This window comes from Triticum urartu, chromosome 6A, assembly GCF_056163025.1.
Source record: "Triticum urartu cultivar PI428250 chromosome 6A, HENAU_Tu73, whole genome shotgun sequence".
In the NCBI taxonomy this organism is placed as follows: Eukaryota; Viridiplantae; Streptophyta; class Magnoliopsida; order Poales; family Poaceae; genus Triticum; species Triticum urartu.
Genome location: NC_141878.1, coordinates 71,802,734 through 71,820,713, shown reverse-complemented (window position 1 = coordinate 71,820,713; position 17,980 = coordinate 71,802,734). Strand labels below are relative to the sequence as shown.

General features: G+C 45.7%; 1 protein-coding gene and 1 long non-coding RNA gene across 2 annotated transcripts; both read left to right on the top strand.

Annotated features, from left to right (window-relative positions):
• Window positions 1-7,914: 7,914 nt before the first annotated feature.
• LOC147964018 (bZIP transcription factor 44-like) lies at window positions 7,915-9,384 on the top strand. Its single transcript, XM_087526644.1, has one exon. The coding sequence runs from the start codon at window positions 8,502-8,504 to the stop codon at window positions 9,024-9,026; it is 525 nt and encodes a 174-aa protein (XP_087382770.1). The 5' UTR covers window positions 7,915-8,501; the 3' UTR covers window positions 9,027-9,384.
• Window positions 9,385-14,895: 5,511 nt separating this feature from the next.
• On the top strand, window positions 14,896-16,945 carry LOC125532290 (uncharacterized). Its single transcript, XR_007293971.2, has 4 exons — window positions 14,896-15,459; window positions 15,532-15,594; window positions 15,918-15,996; window positions 16,640-16,945. It is a non-coding gene; the product is annotated as an uncharacterized LOC125532290 (long non-coding RNA).
• Window positions 16,946-17,980: the final 1,035 nt, after the last annotated feature.

Below are 17,980 nucleotides of genomic sequence, written 5' to 3'. Positions count from 1 at the left end.
ATGGGCTTTTGGAACCACTTGATTATGAATCACTTGGTACTTGCGAACCGTGCCTCATGGGCAAGATGACTAAAACACCGTTCTCCGGTACTATGGAGAGAGCAACAGATTTGTTGGAAATCATACATACAGATGTATGTGGTCCGATGAATATTGAGGCTCGTGGCGGATATCGTTATTTTCTCACCTTCACAGATGACTTAAGCAGATATGGGTATATCTACTTAATGAAACATAAGTCTGAAACATTTGAAAAGTTCAAAGAATTTCAGAGTGAAGTTGAAAATCATCGTAACAAGAAAATAAAGTTTCTACGATCTGATCGTGGAGGAGAATATTTGAGTTACGAGTTTGGTGTACATTTGAAACAATGCGGAATAGTTTCGCAACTCATGCCACCCGGAACACCACAGCGTAATGGTGTGTCCGAATGTCGTAATCGTACTTTACTAGATATGGTGCGATCTATGATGTCTCTTACTGATTTACCGCTATCGTTTTGGGGTTATGCTTTAGAGACAGCCGCATTCACGTTAAATAGGGCACCATCGAAATCCGTTGAGACGACGCCTTATGAACTATGGTTTGGCAAGAAACCAAAGTTGTCGTTTCTTAAAGTTTGGGGCTGTGATGCTTATGTGAAAAAACTTCAACCTGATAAGCTCGAACCCAAATTGGAGAAATGTGTCTTCATAGGATACCCAAAGGAGACTATTGGGTACACCTTCTATCACAGATCCGAAGGCAAGACATTCGTTGCTAAGAATGGATCCTTTCTAGAGAAGGAGTTTCTCTCGAAAGAAGTGAGTGGGAGGAAAGTAGAACTTGATGAGGTAACTGTACCTGCTCCCTTATTGGAAAGTAGTTCATCACAGAAACCGGTTTCTGCGATACCTACACCAATTAGTGAGGAATTTAATGATGATGATCATGAAATTTCAGATCAAGTTACTACTGAGCCTCGTAGATCAACCAGAGTAAGATCCGCACCAGAGTGGTACGGTAATCCTGTTCTGGAAGTCATGCTACTAGATCATGATGAACCTACGAACTATGAAGAAGCGATGGTGAGCCCAGATTCCGCAAAATGGCTTGAAGCCATGAAATCTGAGATGGGATCCATGTATGAGAACAAAGTATGGACTTTGGTTGACTTGCCCGATGATCGGCAAGCAATTGAGAATAAATGGATCTTCAAGAAGAAGACTGACGCTGACGGTAATATTACTGTCTACAAAGCTCGACTTGTCGCAAAAGGGTTTCGGCAAGTTCAAGGGGTTGACTACGATGAGACCTTCTCACCCGTAGCGATGCTTAAGTCTGTCCGAATCATGTTAGCAATTGCCGCATTTTATGATTATGAAATTTGGCAGATGGATGTCAAAACTGCATTCCTGAATGGATTTCTGGAAGAAGAGTTGTATATGATGCAACCGGAAGGTTTTGTCGATCCAAAGGGAGCTGACAAAGTATGCAAGCTCCAGCGATCCATTTATGAACTGGTGCAAGCCTCTCGGAGTTGGAATAAACGCTTTGATAGTGTGATCAAAGCATTTGGTTTTATACAGACTTTCGGAGAAGCCTGTATTTATAAGAAAGTGAGTGGGAGCTCTGTAGTATTTCTGATATTGTATGTGGATTACATATTACTGATTGGAAATGATATAGAATTTCTGGATAGCATAAAGGGATACTTGAATAAGAGTTTTTCAATGAAAGACCTCGGTGAAGCTGCTTACATATTGGGCATTAAGATCTATAGAGATAGATCAAGACGCTTAATTGAACTTTCACAAAGCACATACCTTGACAAAGTTTTGAAGAAGTTCAAAATGGATCAAGCAAAGAAAGGGTTCTTGCCTGTGTTACAAGGTGTGAAGTTGAGTAAGACTCAATGCTCGACCACTGCAGAAGATAGAGAGAAAATGAAAGATGTTCCCTATGCTTCAGCCATAGGCTCTATCATGTATGCAATGCTGTGTACCAGACCTGATGTGTGCCTTGCTATAAGTTTAGCAGGGAGGTACCAAAGTAATCCAGGAGTGGATCACTGGACAGCGGTCAAGAACATGCTGAAGTACCTAAAAAGGACTAAGGATATGTTTCTCGTATATGGAGGTGACAAAGAGCTCATCGTAAACGGTTACATTGATGCAAGCTTTGACACTGATCCGGACGATTCTAAATCGCAAACCAGATACGTGTTTACATTAAACGGTGGAGCTGTCAGTTGGTGCAGTTCTAAACAAAGCGTCATGGCGGGATCTACATGTGAAGCGGAGTACATAGCTGCTTCGGAAGCAGCAAACGAAGGAGTCTGGATGAAGGAGTTCATATCCGATCTAGGTGTCATAACTAGTGCATCGGGTCCAATGGAAATCTTTTGTGACAATACTGGTGCAATTGCCTTGGCAAAGGAATCCAGGTTTCACAAAAGAACCAAGCAGATCAAAAGACGCTTCAATTCCATCCGGAATCTAGTCCAGGTGGGAGACATAGAGATTTGCAAGATACATACGGAGCTGAATGTAGCAGACCCGTTGACTAAGCCTCTTCCACGGGCAAAACATGATCAGCACCAAAGCTCCATGGGTGTTAGAATCATTACTGTGTAATCTAGATTATTGACTCTAGTGCAAGTGGGAGACTGAAGGAAATATGCCCTAGAGGCAATAATAAAGTTATTATTTATTTCCTTATATCATGATAAAAGTTTATTATTCATGCTAGAATTGTATTAACCGGAAACATAATACATGTGTGAATACATAGACAAACAGAGTGTCACTAGTATGCCTCTACTTGACTAGCTCGTTAATCAAAGATGATTATGTTTCCTAACCATGGACAAAGAGTTGTTATTTGATTAACGGGATCACATCATTAGTTGAATGATCTGATTGACATGACCCATTCCATTAGCTTAGCACCCGATCGTTTAGTATGTTGCTATTGCTTTCTTCATGACTTATACATGTTCCTATGACTATGAGATTATGTAACTCCCGTGTGCCGGAGGAACACTTTGTGTGCAACCAAACGTCACAACGTAACTGGGTGATTATAAAGGTGCTCTACAGGTGTCTCCAAAGGTACATGTTGGGTTGACGTATTTCGAGATTAGGATTTGTCACTCCGATCGTCGGAGAGGTATCTCTAGGCCCTCTCGGTAATGCACATCACTTAAGCCTTGCAAGAATTGCAACTAATGAGTTAGTTGCGAGATGATGTATTACAGAACGAGTAAAGAGACTTGCCGGTAACGAGATTGAACTAGGTATTGGATACCGACGATCGAATCTCGGGCAAGTAACATACCGATGACAAAGGGAACAACGTATGTTGTTATGCGGTCTGACCGATAAAGATCTTCGTAGAATATGTAGGAGCCAATATGGGCATCCAGGTCCCACTATTGTTTATTGACCAGAGACGTGTCTTAGTCATGTCTACATTGTTCTCGAACCGTAGGGTCCGCACGCTTAAAGTTACGATGACAGTTTCATTATGAGTTTATGTATTTTGATGTACCAAAGGTTGTTCGGAGTCCCGGATATGATCACGGACATAACGAGGAGTCTCGAAATGGTCGAGACATAAAGATTGATATATTGGACGGCTATATTCGGACACCGGAAGTGTTCCGGGGAAGTTTCGGATAAAACCGAAGAACCGGGGGGTTACCGGAACCCCCCGGGGGGTTAATGGGCCTCATGGGCCTAAAGTGGAGAAGAGGAAAGGCAGCCAGGGCAGGCCGCGCGCCCCCTCTCCCCCTAGTCTGAATTGGACAAGGAGGGAGGGGCGGTGCCCCCCCTTTCCTTCCTCCCCTCTCTCCCTTCCTTCCCACTCTCCTACTTGGACAAGGAAAGGGAGGGGAGTCCTACTCCCGGTAGGAGTAGGACTCTTCCTGCGCGCCTCCTTCTAGGGCCGGTCGCACCCCCCCCTTGGCTCCTTTATATACGGGGGCAAGGGGGCACCCTAGACATACAAGTTGATCTTCGTGATCGTTCCTTAGCCGTGTGCGGTGCCCCCCTCCATGATATTACACCTCGATCATATTGTAGCGGTGCTTAGGCGAAGCCCTGCGACGGTTAAACATCAAGATCGTCACCACGCCGTCGTGCTGATGAAACTCTTCCCCGAAGCTTTGCTAGATCGGAGCCCGGGGTGCGTCATCGAGTTGTACGTGTGTCAAGAACTCGGAGGTGCCGGAGTAACGGTGCTTGGATCGGTTGGACCGGGAAGACGTACGACTACTTCCTCTACGTTGCGTCAACGCTTCCGCTTCGGTCTACGAGGGTACGTAGACAACACTCTCCCCTCTCGTTGCTATGCATCACCATGATCTTGCGTGTGCGTAGGAATTTTTTTGAAATTACTACGTTCCCCAACACAGGTACACATTCTTCCTACATTTGTCCAGGTATATACTTTCAGTGTCATCTAAACAGTGCGTGCATGTATGGTATCCTTTGTTTGTCTGTCCTGAAAGGTTACTGAGAGCGGGCCAATCGTTGATGGTCACGAACAGCAACGCCTTAAGGTTAAATTCCCCCTGTCTGTGCTCATCCCACATACGTACACCGTTTCCATTCCACAGCTATAAAAGTTCTTCAACTAATGGCCTTAGGTACACATCAATTTCGTTGTCGGGTTGCTTAGGGCCTTGGATGAGAACTGGCATCATAATGAACTTCCACTTCATGCACATCCAAGGAGGAAGGTTATACATACATAGAGTCACGGGCCAGGTGCTGTGATTGCTGCTCTGCTCCCCGAAAGGATTAATGCCATCCGCGCTTAGAGCAAACCATACATTGCTTGGGTCTTTTGCAAACTCATCCCAGTACTTTCTTTCAATTTTTCTCCACTGCGACCCATCAGCGGGTGCTCTCAACTTCCCATCTTTCTTTTGGTTCTCACTGTGCCATCGCATCAACTTGGCATGCTCTTCGTTTCTGAACAGACGTTTCAACCGTGGTATTATAGGAGCATATCACATCACATTCGCAGGAACCCTCTTCCTGGGGGGCTCGCCGTCAACATCACCAGGGTCATCTCGTCTGATCTTATACCGCAATGCACCGCATACCGGGCATGCGTTCAGATCCCTGTATGCACCGCGGTAGAGGATGCAGTCATTAGGGCATGCATGTATCTTCTCCACCTCCAATCCTAGAGGGCATACGACCTTCTTTGCTGCGTATGTACTATCGGGCAATTCGTTATCCTTTGGAAGCTTCTTCTTCAATATTTTCAGTAGCTTCTCAAATCCTTTGTCAGCCACAGCATTCTCTGCCTTCCACTGCAGCAATTCCAGTACGGTACCGAGCTTTGTGTTGCCATCTTCGCAATTGGGGTATAACCCTTTTTTGTGATCCTCTAACATGCGATCGAACTTCAGCTTCTCCTTTTGACTTTCTCGTTGCGTCCTTGCATCGACAATGACCCGGCGGAGATCATCATCATCGGACACATCGTCTGGTTCCTCTTGATCTTCAGCAGCTTCACCCGTTGCAGCATCATTGGGCACATCGTCTGGTTCCTCTTGATCTTCACCAGCTCCCCCCGTTGCAGCATCACCGTATTCAAGGGGCACATAGTTGTCATCATACTCTTCTTCTTCGCCGTCTTCCATCATAACCCCTATTTCTCCGTGCCTCGTCCAAACATTATAATGTGGCATGAAACCCTTGTAAAGCAGGTGGGAGTGAAGAATTTTCCGGTTAGAGTAAGACCTCGTATTCCCACATTCAGTGCATGGACAACACATAAAACCATTCTGCTTGTTTGCCTCAGCCGCATCGAGAAACTCATGCACGCCCTTAATGTACTCGCAGGTGTGTCTGTCACCGTACATCCATTGCCGGTTCATCTGCGTGCATTATATATAATTAAGTGTCCAAATTAATATAAGTTCATCATCACATTAAAACCAAAGTGCATACATAGTTCTCATCTAACAACATATAGCTCTTCAGAGCATCTAATTAATTAAACCATACATTGAAACTATGTAAAGCATTTCAATGCGAAAACAAATGCGATCATAATCGCAACCAAGGTAACAATTGATCCAACGGCATAATGATACCAAGCCTCGGTATGAATGGCATATTTTCTAATCTTTCTAATCTTCAAGCGCATTGCATCCATCTTGATCTTGTGATCATCGACGACATCCGCAACATGCAACTCCAATATCATCATTTCCTCCTCAATTTTTTTTATTTTTTCCTTTAACAAATTGTTTTCTTCTTCAACTAAATTTAACCTCTCGACAATAGGGTCGGTTGGCATTTCCGATTCACATACATCCTACATAAATAAAATCTATGTCACGTTGGTCGGCATAATTTTCATAAACAATAAATGAACCAATAGTTATAAAGATAATATATATACCACATCCGAATCATAGACAGGACGAGGGCCGACGGGGGCGGATACCAAAACCATCGCACTATATAAGATGCAATAATAAAAGTAAGAAAATAATATAAGTATCTATGTAAACATACAAGTAAGAATATTTTTCCTTTCAGAAAGAAGATAAGAACAAGAGGCTCACCACGGTGGTGCCGGCGATGAGCTCGGCGCGGGTGATCGACGGCGGTGAAGACGGGGACGGGGCGTGACGGACCGCTAAACCTAGACAAATATTATGGAAAATGAAGTTTGGAGGTCGAGCTTGGAGAGGAGAAAGCTTAAGTAGTGTGGCTCGGGCATTCCATCGAACACCTTGTGTGCATAGGAGGTGAGCTAGAGCACCACCAAGCCCTCTCCCCCTCGGCCAGAGAAAAACAGAGCACTGGGGTGCTCTGCTCGCGAGCGAGGGGTATATATAGGCACCTCATTGGTCCCGATTGATGACATGAGCCGGGACTAAAGGGGAGCCTTTGGTCCCGGTTCAAGCCACCAACCGAGACCAATGGTGGTGGGCCAGGAGCGAGGCACATTGGTCCCGGTTCATCCCATCAACCGGGACCAAAAGGTCCAGATGAACCGGGACCAATGGCCCACGTGGCCCGGCCGGCCCCCTGGGCGCACGAACCGGGACCAATGCCCACATTGGTCCCGGTTCTGAACTGAACCGCGACTAATGGGCTGACCCGGTCTGGACCAGAGCCCTGTTTTCTACTAGTGTATAGTCCTACAAATTTTTCAGGTTCCCACGAATCAAAAGAGAGGTTCTATAGTCCGTAAAAAAAAGGATGACGAGGCTCGTGAAATTTGGAGCCGCCACCCGGTCCGTTGCTAGACTAGCACCGCCCGTGATTCAAATCGTAGCCCGCCGCCGGCAAGACCCGCGTGCCAGTCATCTTGAATACTACCATCTACATTCTGCGCTTGCAATTGATGCCGCGAAAGACGTGCGTCTTGGAGCCCAGACAGAGGCGGCGGATCAATGGCGGGCGGCCGCAGTAGACTCAGATTCTCTCCGCTTTCAAACCACCGCGCGCCGGGCCAGGGTAGCATAATTTTCACTTTTCACCGCCGGCCGGCTTTCGGCGCATCTTCCCGTGGCAGAGAGAGGCGCCGGCGCCGGTAAGTTCGAGAGGTTTCGACACGGAGGCCTCCTCTCTAGACGCGTCCGCCAGTCACCACACGGGGCCTACCGCCTACCAGCTACAGCAGTGGCGCCGAGCCAAGTGAAGTGAACGCACCTGGGCGGCATGGGCGCGTGAGGCCAAGTGAGGTCAGCGTGATTTCCAGCTGAGCTGATTCAGCCTCGGATCCACTCCGACCGGCCGCACGTGCGACCGCGCTCCCCGCGCTCGTTCAGCCATTCCTGCATGCCCGCTCTGCTGTGCTGCCCATCGATCGGATTCCCATTCCCACCCTCCCCCCAGCGGAATCACATTCCCGTTCGTCCACCCCCGAGCCACCGGCCGGCTCTATAAATCCCTCCCCGCTCCCTGCCCCAACACCCCCCTCCTCCTCCTCCCACTCTTCTTCCTCCTCCTCCACTCCAGCTCCCCTGCACCGCAGCGAGAGAGACAGAGTCAGTCTAGAGAGGGAAGAGAAGCAGGGAGAGGTCGGTGTCATCCATTGCCGCCTAGCTTGGTTGGTTGCTTCTCTTCCTTCCCGGAGGCAACCCAAGAAAGCGGAGCGCACATGCTTCCCCGGGTCCGCCTCAGAGTCCCCCGATGTCGCCGGTGATCAGCGAGATCCTACTCTCCGGGTTTATGATCAACTCCACACTCCGGCGCCGAACCCACCTCGTCCAGTCCTTCTCCGTCGTCTTCCTCTACTGGTTCTATGTCTTCTCATAAACTACTCGCCCCCATAGCCCTCCCCCTCCTCTCCCTCCTCCTCCTTTAGCCCTCCTGCTCATCCCTTCAAGCTCCCCTCGTCCCACACACTCGCTTACTCTCTCGTCGTCGTCGTCGCCTCTCTAGAGTCTAGAGTCAGTCCGTAGCTGGTAATCAAGTCGATCTTTGGTTCTTGCAACAACAACAAAGGAAAGCAGGGAGTGCCTGCCTGCTTGCTTGGCGGCGATGGCGTCCTCCAGCGGGAGCGGGAGCACGGGCTCGCTGTCGACGGCGGCGGCCATGGCGATGGCGGCCGCGTCGGGCACGGAGGAGGAGATGCGGGCGCTCATGGAGCAGCGCCGGGCCAAGCGGATGCTCTCCAACCGGGAGTCGGCGCGCCGCTCGCGGATGCGCAAGCAGCGCCACCTCGACGACCTCGCCGCGCAGGCGGCGCACCTGCGCCGCGAGAACGCGCACGTCGCCGCCGCGCTCGGCCTCACCGCGCGGGGCCTCCAGGCCGTCGACGCCGAGAACGCCGTCCTCCGCACCCAGGCCGCCGAGCTCGCCGCGCGCCTCCACTCGCTCAACGACATCATCGCCTGCATGAGCGCCAGCAACAACACCGCCGCCGCCGTCGCGCTCACCGTCGCCGCAGCAGCCACCGCCACCACCACCGACCCGTTCCTCGGCGGCTTCGACGGCGCGTCGCTCGACGACTACCTCTTCAGATCCTCCCCCGAGATGTTCATGTTCCCAGCCCTGAAAAGCTAGCACCCACGCCACGGCCGTGGCAGCAGCACAAGAGCGAGCGCAGCAAAAGAGATCATCTTTTTTACCTGATGCTTCTGGTGTTTCAGGTTAATTAACTACTACAAACTCGGAGAGCAGTGGAGTTTTTACCGCACCCAACTAAGCTAGCTGCTGGGGTTAATTAGTTTATAATTATCATGTGTAATCTGAACTGGTGTGTGTACCAAGTGATGATGGTTCTTAAGCTTAGCATGCATGCATCACCATCGATCATGTGATCCCCTATGTAAGAAGGAAGAAGCAGTAAGCTCTCTCTCCCTGTGCTGTTGTTCAGACAAAGCAAGTGCCATATATAATTACTCTACTTACTTACTCATCATCTCATGATTTCCTTTTTTACTGCCATGAATGTATTTCTCTTATTTGTGTGTTTTTCCTTCTCTGGCTCTGAATTGTGATGTGCTCCGCTAAAGTGCCTTTTACTGCCATGAATAATGTCTTATTTCTGCTACCTTGGAGCAGCTTCTTTTCTTCTGTCTTTGAATTGTGATGTGCTCTGGTAAATAATCCCACTAGTTACTATCTTGCTCTGCATGCCTGGCTTAAACTAGTTTCACATTTTCATTTCATTTCAAAAAAAAACTAGATTCACATTTCACAGCTACTGCACAGTACATTCATGCGATGCCAATCAATGCATGCACAATGTTCAGAAAATCCTCATGATATTCCACCCGCAAGGTAGAGTGGGGAGGGAATAACCAGAGAGTGATAGCAGCCAGTCTTTTGTGACTGGAATATATTGAGAATGGAATAAAAACAACTGGCCCAGATCTTTCTTTTTTTTCATTCGCCAGTTTTGATATATTTCTCATAATTTTTCTCAGTACACAGCACCAATAGGTGGACGGTTGTGCATGCACACAAAAAGAGATTCTCCAATTTACCCTCTATGTTCCCCCTCCACTATTGATTCCTGAGAATTCTGATTGTACCACAGGGGCACTTTTTCCTGCTTGTCATGCATGCATGGACCAACTCTGTTGTACACAGGCACAGTGCATGCATGTACTACTACTACTGCTGCATCTCCATCTCTGCAAAACTAATGGCAGCAGCACTACCACTACCAGTAGCCTCTCATAGCATAGCTAGCTAGCTCACTCACTGATGATATTTCACCTCAAACCCATTCTCCTTTCTCTTCCTCCATTTTTCATGTGGCTCCAGCTCACATGATATCTTCTTGGGTATGGTATGGTACTGGTACTGGTACCTACCCACCAAACCACATGCAGATGCTGCAGCGGCAGCAGCCTGATTGATGATGATCCTTCTGCTAGCTATCACACACATGAATCTCATGCATGCATGCATGATCCTAACAGGAGTGGCAGGATCAGCAGCTGCCACCACAGGATGTGATCTGCATCTTGGTCTTGCAGCCCTTGTGTAACTTGGTTGGCACTTGTACCAGTGCACACACACATGCTTGCACACATATGGGGTGCCAATGGAGGACCACTGGCTGCAAGAGGTGTGCAATTTGGTGCACTGGGCCTGGAGGTAGCTTAGCTGCATTCATGGAGTGGAGTGGAGTAGAGTAGAGCCGGCCCTCCCACACAGTGGAGATTTGCAGAGGCCATCCATGCTGCAAATGGCAGGGAATCAAGGACGGCCATGGTGGTCACTCACTTCCCCTCGGCCAGCCACCACCTTTCTAGTTTCTTCCTCTCCATCCACAATTCCACAAAGCAAGAGAGAATACTAGGCGAGAACAAACCGGAATATTCTCCATCTTCCGCCAGCCGCTCCGGTGCTCCAGTCCCGGGAGGCGGGCGACGACGATCGTCGTCGGAGATTTCCGTAGGCACAAGAAAACATTTTGCATGTTTGAGTGTTTTGGGAGTCATCATCAGTGGAAGCAACCTGATGCTCCAGGTGTGTATGCATTGAAGGGCTGCTTGCTCAGTTGCTCCTGACCATGACAAAAAAATGCAACTAGAGCCACATCCTGATGTATATATGACTATATGAGCATGATTGGTTTGAATTGACAGTTCAATTTTTAAATCACACAAACGCCAAATTTTCCTTCTGGTCGGTCAAGTGAATTACCCAGGCCATCCTTCTGCCTGATCTGGCTGCATGATGTGCACATACATAATTTGCACATTACAGCTTTAAAAAGTAGACGTTGCTTGCAGCAGGAAAACTCAGCAGAAAAGAGAAACACAATGCATATCGGGCAATGCACCTCGAGGGAAAAAGTGCCATGGACCTTGGTTTTCTTGGTGGCGCCTCTCAAGAATCTTGAGGCACTCAACAGAGCTAGAGTACTTAGTTGTACTTTTAACATGAGCTGTTGTGTCCAAGGTGTTCTTTACTTTTTGGTATGTGTGTGTGTGTGTGTGGAGAAGAGAGAAAGTACATATTTTTCTCCAATGTATCTTTATTATAGTGAGGTTGTTCTGCTGGTGCACATCTGTCACCTCTTGATAATTTGTGAACATGAAGATCTAACAGGAGGAAAGAGAAGAAAAAATGATAAGAGGAAAAGGGATCTTGTTTGCCATTGATTGTGGCTTTTGGATCATAGTGTCACCTGAGTCCAAAGGTTGGTTCATGCATTATACATGGAATTAGTGAGACAGCAGCCTGTGCATGTGGTTAGATGAGACATAATGTTCCTTGGAACTTGACAAGGCTCCATAAGCTGCAATCAATTAGTGCCTTAATTAGAGGTTATGGAATTTCAGATTAATGTTTTGATGTATGGCAGGTTTGCAGCTTTATATATTAGCCAATAAACTCTCTCACACAAAGTGAGTAGTCCTTAACCATAAACAAGACCAGAAATATCCTTTATGGGAGATGCAAAGGTTAGACAGAATAAACACTTTACTAAATATAAAAGGAGACTGAAAAGCATAACTATATTGGAACAAAGGCCACCCTAAATAATTCTCCAGAGAATAAAGAACAGAATTTTATCATTCGAAACACGCTAAATGTGGCCAAAGACTATTTCACATCAAAGAAGAGAATTTCGTAACAGTTGAGATGTATAATTCAGATCTTAAGGTGAATAAAAAGCAGGACCATATTGGAACAAAGGCCACACTAAACAATTCTCCAGAGAATAAAGAGCGGAATTTTATCATTCGAAGCACGCTAAATGCGGCCAAAGACTATTTCACACCAAAGATGAGAATTTCTTAGCAGTTGATATGTAATTCGGATCTTATCAAAAGCATGGTGGGCATCACAAACACGATCTATCGCGCACAGAAATTAAACAAGTGTTCTTTTGATTCCTTCTTGCAGAAACCAAGACTAAGGATCTGCCCCTCTTAAACTAACCTCGGCGGGTTTGTACTTGTGCTCAATTGAATAGTGGTTATGAGCAGCTGCATATGGGCTAATGCATGCACTAACCTGCTTTCTGTGTTCCTTAAGCCCATGTGGTCGGTGGGGACAAAGGCTGCTGTGCTCATGTTCAGCCACATTGCTCCATCAGTAGTTGCACAGTGCAAGTTGCATGGAGCCCCAGATCAGATTCAGTCATTGCTAACTGGAAGAAATTGATTTACTAGCATTTTTTATAAATCTGTGCAGGATGCAAATGCAAGTGGAAATGTGTTTCTTGGATCAGGTATTTCAGTAGAATCACATCGCCGAACGCGTGCGGGTCAACATCGGGTGGATTGCCACAGATCCCAGATTTCATTTTTTTTTCTTTTCTTAAGGTTGGCATTGGAACATGAACTGTCCATGAAACAAGTTCTTGAAGAACCTGGTATGATTATGAACCATGCTTTTACTAAACAAGCATCGTCTTCAGTTCTAACGTGTAGCCGGACCGGATGCCGAATTGCCATGAATTTTCGAGGACATTTCCTCGAAGAGCATAAAGCGCTGAGTATTGAAAATTCGAAATCTTGGACCATCTGGTTCTTTTCTTACCTGAGAATTGCATAGACAATTGGCGAGAATCTGATTACACTTGTCTGCCTTCCCTTCCATTTCCATTGTTGGAGGTAGCCATCAACCACAGGGAAATATGCGTGGCAGCCCGGCTTTAATGTTGTTCTTGGAATACCTTTTCTGCAAATGGAAAAGATAAAACCAAATAATTGAACACAGTCACACACATTTCCTCTTCGCTTTTGTTGCTAGGTGCACCCACCCACCCACACACACACACACACACACACACACACGAACGAACACTGCCCTTGTTCTGTAAAGCAGCCCTACACCTCTCCACTTATGCACATTGCTAGTTCTTACCCTCATTTTTTTTCACACTAGTAGTACTCCCTCCTTCCCACAATATAAGATCGTTATAGCTTGAAAAATGAACTTATATTGTGGGACGGATGGAGTATAATGTTTTCACACGCCGTGCCAAGAAAACGAGATGCAAAAAAGGCGGGCATTATTGCCACAATGGACGGTGAAAGAGCCTGTCATGGTCACTGTATCTGTAGTGAAGGCCAGGGTTTTGTAATGTTCTAGGGGGAGCAATCAAAGTTGTCAAAAGCAGGCTGTTGCATTGCCATGGGAATGCTTGCAATGTGCATTCATGGAAGGTGAAAGGCAGGGATAGGGTTTTTCCTGGAACAGCAAGCCAACAGGGACTGACTGTTCTCCCTCCACAGCCAATGAGAATGTGCTGACTGGCTGGATGCCTGGATGTAAAGTCCAAGCCAGGATTTACAGAGGGGGACTTTCACATTATTGTGTAGCTAAGGGCATAAAAATTACCTTTTCTCGGCGATCTTTCTGAATGTGAAAAGGTTAGGCCCCGTTCGGAACGCGGAGGGGGTTTCTCCCGGCTCGACGATGAAGGTGGTTGCGTGTTGTTTAGCGCTAATTGGCACAATTAACCAGCCCTTTTTGAGAGCTTGAAGCTTCCAGGCATCTGATGGATGTGATGTGACTGCCATTTGCTTAATGCAGTTAGCTAGCCTCCATTTGACAGTCTGGTAAAGCAGCAATTGCCTTGCTTCAGAAGGGAGGATTAAAGCGTCGCCATCAGATTGTAAAAATGCACTTTCCCGCCCTTGATGGGATCCTTGCACCCCCAAGCCTTTCCGTAAACCTTTTACCCTTTTGCATTCTTAACAAATTCTTGCAAGAAAGGAGGCAAATGATACCTTCTCTTGCTCATCTGAGCTAGGAATCACAAAAAATGCTTAGGAAGACAAGTCTTGTTTGCAATGTCATTAGTGGAACACTAACTAACTACCACCAGTTGATTCCATTGAGCGCCCCTGTCTCTCTCTGTCTGCATTATTAAGCAGATGGAGTGCATGTAATTGCAAGGGGCGGCTGTTAAGCTACAGTGCTTTAAAGCAATATTAGAGAGAAGCCTCCAGGTGCTCACAATGCAGTGACTAAACTGGCTAACTGGTGAAGATCATACCTACCAGATTGCAATTTTGATGAGATTTAGAGTACCAACACACACAAAAAGAGAAGGTACAAACATAATGCTGGTGAAAAATGGTATGTGGGATACAGCCAGGGCCAATGCGTGTCAGTGGTGCACTGGTGGATGTTGTTTTCCATCTCTCTGATACGTCAAGGTATTTCCTAGTTTCCTAGTTTGGCAAAGCCTGGACACAGCAACAACCAGTGTCACTCAACAGAAATTCAACCGGAGAACGGCGGCTCCGCCGACCAGACATAATTTAGGTGGCTTTTTCCTCACTTAGAAGCGCCTGATAGCAGCTTGCGTCATCCTATATACTTAAGAAGTTCACCCCCACTACTTGATTTATCTCAACATGCAGCATAGACACGTCATCATCCATTCACATCTAGCCACGTCACACCTCATGCAGTCCCACTTAGGCCCACCTCCTCAGGTCTGAATAAATATATTCAATTTTTCTTCGGCTGGACTTGTGGCGGCTGTACGAAGCGATTTCTCAGCAAAGAGTTCGAATGGGCTGGGTTGGACGTTGGCAGACCGTATCCATCAGGGTTCCCCGCATGATGGTACCACTTCCTTCTGTAGCGCCTCCTCTGCGTCCTTTCTTCTACACGGCTGCTCCTCTTCCTCTTCACCTTCTCTAATGTCCATTAATGGAGACAATGCATCGATACCTTAATTTGGCTCCTCCTCTCCCCTGACCTACCATGTCTTCTCACCATTAATACCCTTCCCAACCTCCCGCCCCAGCCCTTGCACATCCACCGCTTCGCTTACCCGTGCCATCAGATCCGTCCTCTTCTCCTTGGCTACAGAATCCGTGGCCTTCTCTCCCCCGTCCTACCATCTCCATCCACTAAATCGATCACCACGCCCTGCAGCCAGCAGTACCAGCAACCGGCGGTAGCCTTGGCCTGGTTGGGAGGAAAGCTGTTGTGTAAAGGTTTTCTAAGACAACTTCACCACGATATGCTGACGAGAAGAGATACTGCCAGTCAAGAGTATATCAAGGTACACCCGAGATCCCAAAAAAATAACTTCCAAGTTGCAGATTCACTATACTGTTTTGATTTGCTCTAGCAGATTGCTACAATCATGTTACTAGATCCCTTTGAAGAAGACGATCAATGCTACCATCCACTGAAGGTAACTCCTGTACCTACATTTCTTTAGCAGGATTGCATTAGTTATTGCAGAGATTGTATTATTTGTGCATCGCTAAAGAAGACATCTAAAGAAATTACCTTGCACAGATCTTCTTTGATGGTATAACGTCCATAATCTTCTTTTTCATTCAACACACATTTTATTTGGGAACATAGTTGTATGCTGAATGTATACATCGATCTCTGTATAATTGAAATAGCTTCCATGTATATGCATCTCCTTCTGTATTGTTCAACAATTATAGTCGGACACTGTTTCAGTTATGCCCATCATTGATACTGCATGATGGCTGAATCTGACAGAGAGTGGTGGCTGGGTCAGCCATATACGGGTGCCGTTGTTTTGGAGCTTGAGAGGCCAGATCAAAGTCTACATAATTCAGTATGCTTCCTTATCTTCTTCTTTAGCTTAAGTTTGACAAATTCAAGCTTAAGTTGCTGAACCGAATCAGTTTGGTGTATAATCCATCTTGATATCATGCAATGTAACTAAACTTAGGAAAATGTGTTACCTGAAATGACTTTTTATTATTGAAAACATTTTACCAGCATAAGCGTGAAATTACCTACTCCCGAGGGCACAAGTTATGTCGCCATTGTGGGAACATACCATATGATTCATGTGCCTAAATTGATATGTTGGAATATGTCACATCATTTTCTGAACTCTACTACGTAACTGTACATCTATATTTTTAGTGATCTACATTCTTATCTTATCTTCTTCTTTAGCAAGGATAGTAATCTATATTTGTGTACTTGGATGAGATAAAAAGTTATAACCTTCTCCCAGCATGCCGAGATACATTTTGGTTGTTTGCTATGTCCCAAGAGGTAGCATGTCTCGATCAAATTATTATTCGATATGTTATCTATTTACAGAGATTTTGATAGGCATACACAAATGAGGACATCTTGCTAGCCATGTCATCATACTCACGTGATAATAAGATCTTCCTTTAGTTGTGTGTTTTTTGTCATACTTTTGCTGATTTGAGTAATTTATTCCGTGGTGTGATTCTCAGGTGGTTCTCAGTACAATACATGAGTGTGCAGGTTAGTTGGTTAGCGAAGTGAAGGATTCAGAACGACCATTGATGTGTGCTCCATCTTTGTGAACTATTCTTTTGTCTCACATACTACATTTCGTATGCTTCCTTAGTTTGAAGATCAGAACAATGAAGGTTCCTTACTAAGCAATTACATTATTTGCTTTGCATTTTGTGTTTTTAAATATACATTATTAGAAGGAAAAGAGGAAATATTTCTATTTTTCTATCCGGTCGTGCATTGTTCAATTCAATCTAATCAAATTGTTTTACTTTAGTCAAGAGACCATATGGTTAACAAGTATATCCAAATTATTTATAATTCATTTGTCTAATCCATCAAATTTTTCGCACTACAATTCCCGCAGCAACGCGCGGGGTATCATCTAGTTTTCATAACAGCAGTGGCATGCACATTTATTAATTAACATCCAAATGTAGGGATGACTTCTCACCTAATCATGGAGAGTCCGAACGGGACTCCTTGCAACTGACTGCCTACTGGAACATCGCCGTTCGTCGTGGTGCGCCACCATCCACATCGGCGCTCCATCCAGCAACTAGTAATTCAGGCCATCAGAAATAAATATCACACAAAAATAGGCCATGGTTAGTTGCCGAATTAAACACACATGGTTGCTTGTGTTCTTGGCTGTTGCTACCCTCATCTTGCATTAAAATAGTTTTTTTTTCAATTGATGTGCATGTGTTGATCATAGAACCCACATAATTATATTTTTTTCTAGTGCAATAAGGTCAAGGAACTCTATGGTGAGGCTGTGCGGTTGACCAACTATAAGAAACTAAAAAAACATGTGTTGCTTCCCCTATCGCCCAACCAAGAAAATACTCCCTCCGTCCCAAAATGTCAGACGTTTTTTGATACTAGCGTAGTGTCAAAAAACGTTTGTATTATGGGACGGAGGGAGTACTATACAAGGTAGCACACAAAAATTGCACTCGATCCAAGCAGGGACTAACTCTTCTTTTGCAAAGATATTTTTGTTATCTCTGGTGAACACAGATTCTGAACCCAGGATAGCTTTGATGGACTCCTGAGGCCCCCTTTACCAAACAAAATTCAATAAATAATACATGCTCAACAATTCACGGATGCTCTCTCTCTATCTCTCTCTCTCTCTCTCTCTCTCTCTCTCTCTCTCTTTATATATATATATATATATATATATATATATATATATTATATATATATATATCTAAAAATCAGGTTCATGCAATGCATATGGTGAGAGCAAAAAGAAAAATAGAAAGCAAAGACTGGCAGGGCATCAGGATCAAGTTCATCCAATGCCACAC